General features: G+C 36.0%; 1 protein-coding gene across 2 annotated transcripts in view; it reads left to right on the forward strand.

Annotated features, from left to right (window-relative positions):
• DPY19L4 (dpy-19 like 4) overlaps positions 1–1,024 on the forward strand; it is a 71,768-nt gene that overhangs the window by 47,485 nt on the left and 23,259 nt on the right. For both annotated transcript variants that reach the window (XM_017538120.2, XM_037741876.1), the window contains one exon: positions 184–342. In XM_017538120.2, the coding sequence (XP_017393609.1) occupies positions 184–342 (159 nt within the window). The remainder of the gene's footprint in view (positions 1–183; positions 343–1,024) is intronic.

Raw genomic sequence — 1,024 nt, forward strand, 5'->3', positions numbered from 1 at the left:
TGAGGCAGGAGAATTGCCTGAACCCAGGAGGCGGAGGTTGCGGTGAGCCGAGATCGCGCCATTGCACTCCAGCCTGGGTAACAAGAGCAAAGCTCCATCTCAGAAAAAAAAAAAAAAAAAACTTCTGTGTTCAGTACTTTAAAATGTCTGTGAGTTTAATATTGTGCTTTTTGTCTTCCGTAGGAATTTTACAATGAATTGGCTCCTCTGTCAAGAATCCCTGCAGGCACCATCTCAAGATTTTTTTCTGCGATTGACACAGTCTTCTTTATTACCTTTCTATATTCTAGTGTTGATTATTTGTTTACTTTCTATGTTGCAAGTTATTTTTAGGAGGATTAAGTAAGTAACTGTGAGAATCAATCATATTCCTAACATACATTATAGAAATATATAAAATACTTATTTTTAATATTTTCCAATTTTTTATATTTGTTTTAGAGCTTCTAATTCTATTCTTTTTTTTTGACATGGAAAGTATCATTATAAGATGTGTTGACCAGGTGCAGTGGCTCATGCCTGTAATCCCAGCACTTTGGGAGGCCAAGGCAGGCAGATCACGAGTCAGGAGTTCAAGACCAGCCTGGCCAATATGTCGAAACCCTGTCTCCACTAAAAATACAAAAATTAGCTGGGTGTAGTGGTATGCGCCTGTAATCCAAGCTACTCAGGAGACTGAGGCAGGAGAATTGCTTGAACCCAGGATGAAGAGGTTGCAGTGGGCTGTGATCGTGGCGCCACTGCACTCCAGCCTGGGTGACAGAGCAAGACTCCATCTCAAAAAAAAAAGATGTGTTAACCAGAAAAATTTAAACTTAGTTTTTATACATCTAAATAGGTAATGTCCAGATTTAATATAGTTAGAGACTTAATATATAACTGATATTTAAATAATCAGTTAAACTTTTACAGACTGATTCACTAATTTATACAGATTTTTACTTAATATAAGAATAATTTCTTCTATTTAATTTAAATGAAGTTAGCAGTATAAGTAATTTCAAATTATAAAGTTTGAGGCCAG

This window comes from Cebus imitator, unplaced genomic scaffold (assembly GCF_001604975.1).
Source record: "Cebus imitator isolate Cc_AM_T3 unplaced genomic scaffold, Cebus_imitator-1.0 Scaffold109, whole genome shotgun sequence".
NCBI lineage: Eukaryota > Metazoa > Chordata > Mammalia > Primates > Cebidae > Cebus > Cebus imitator.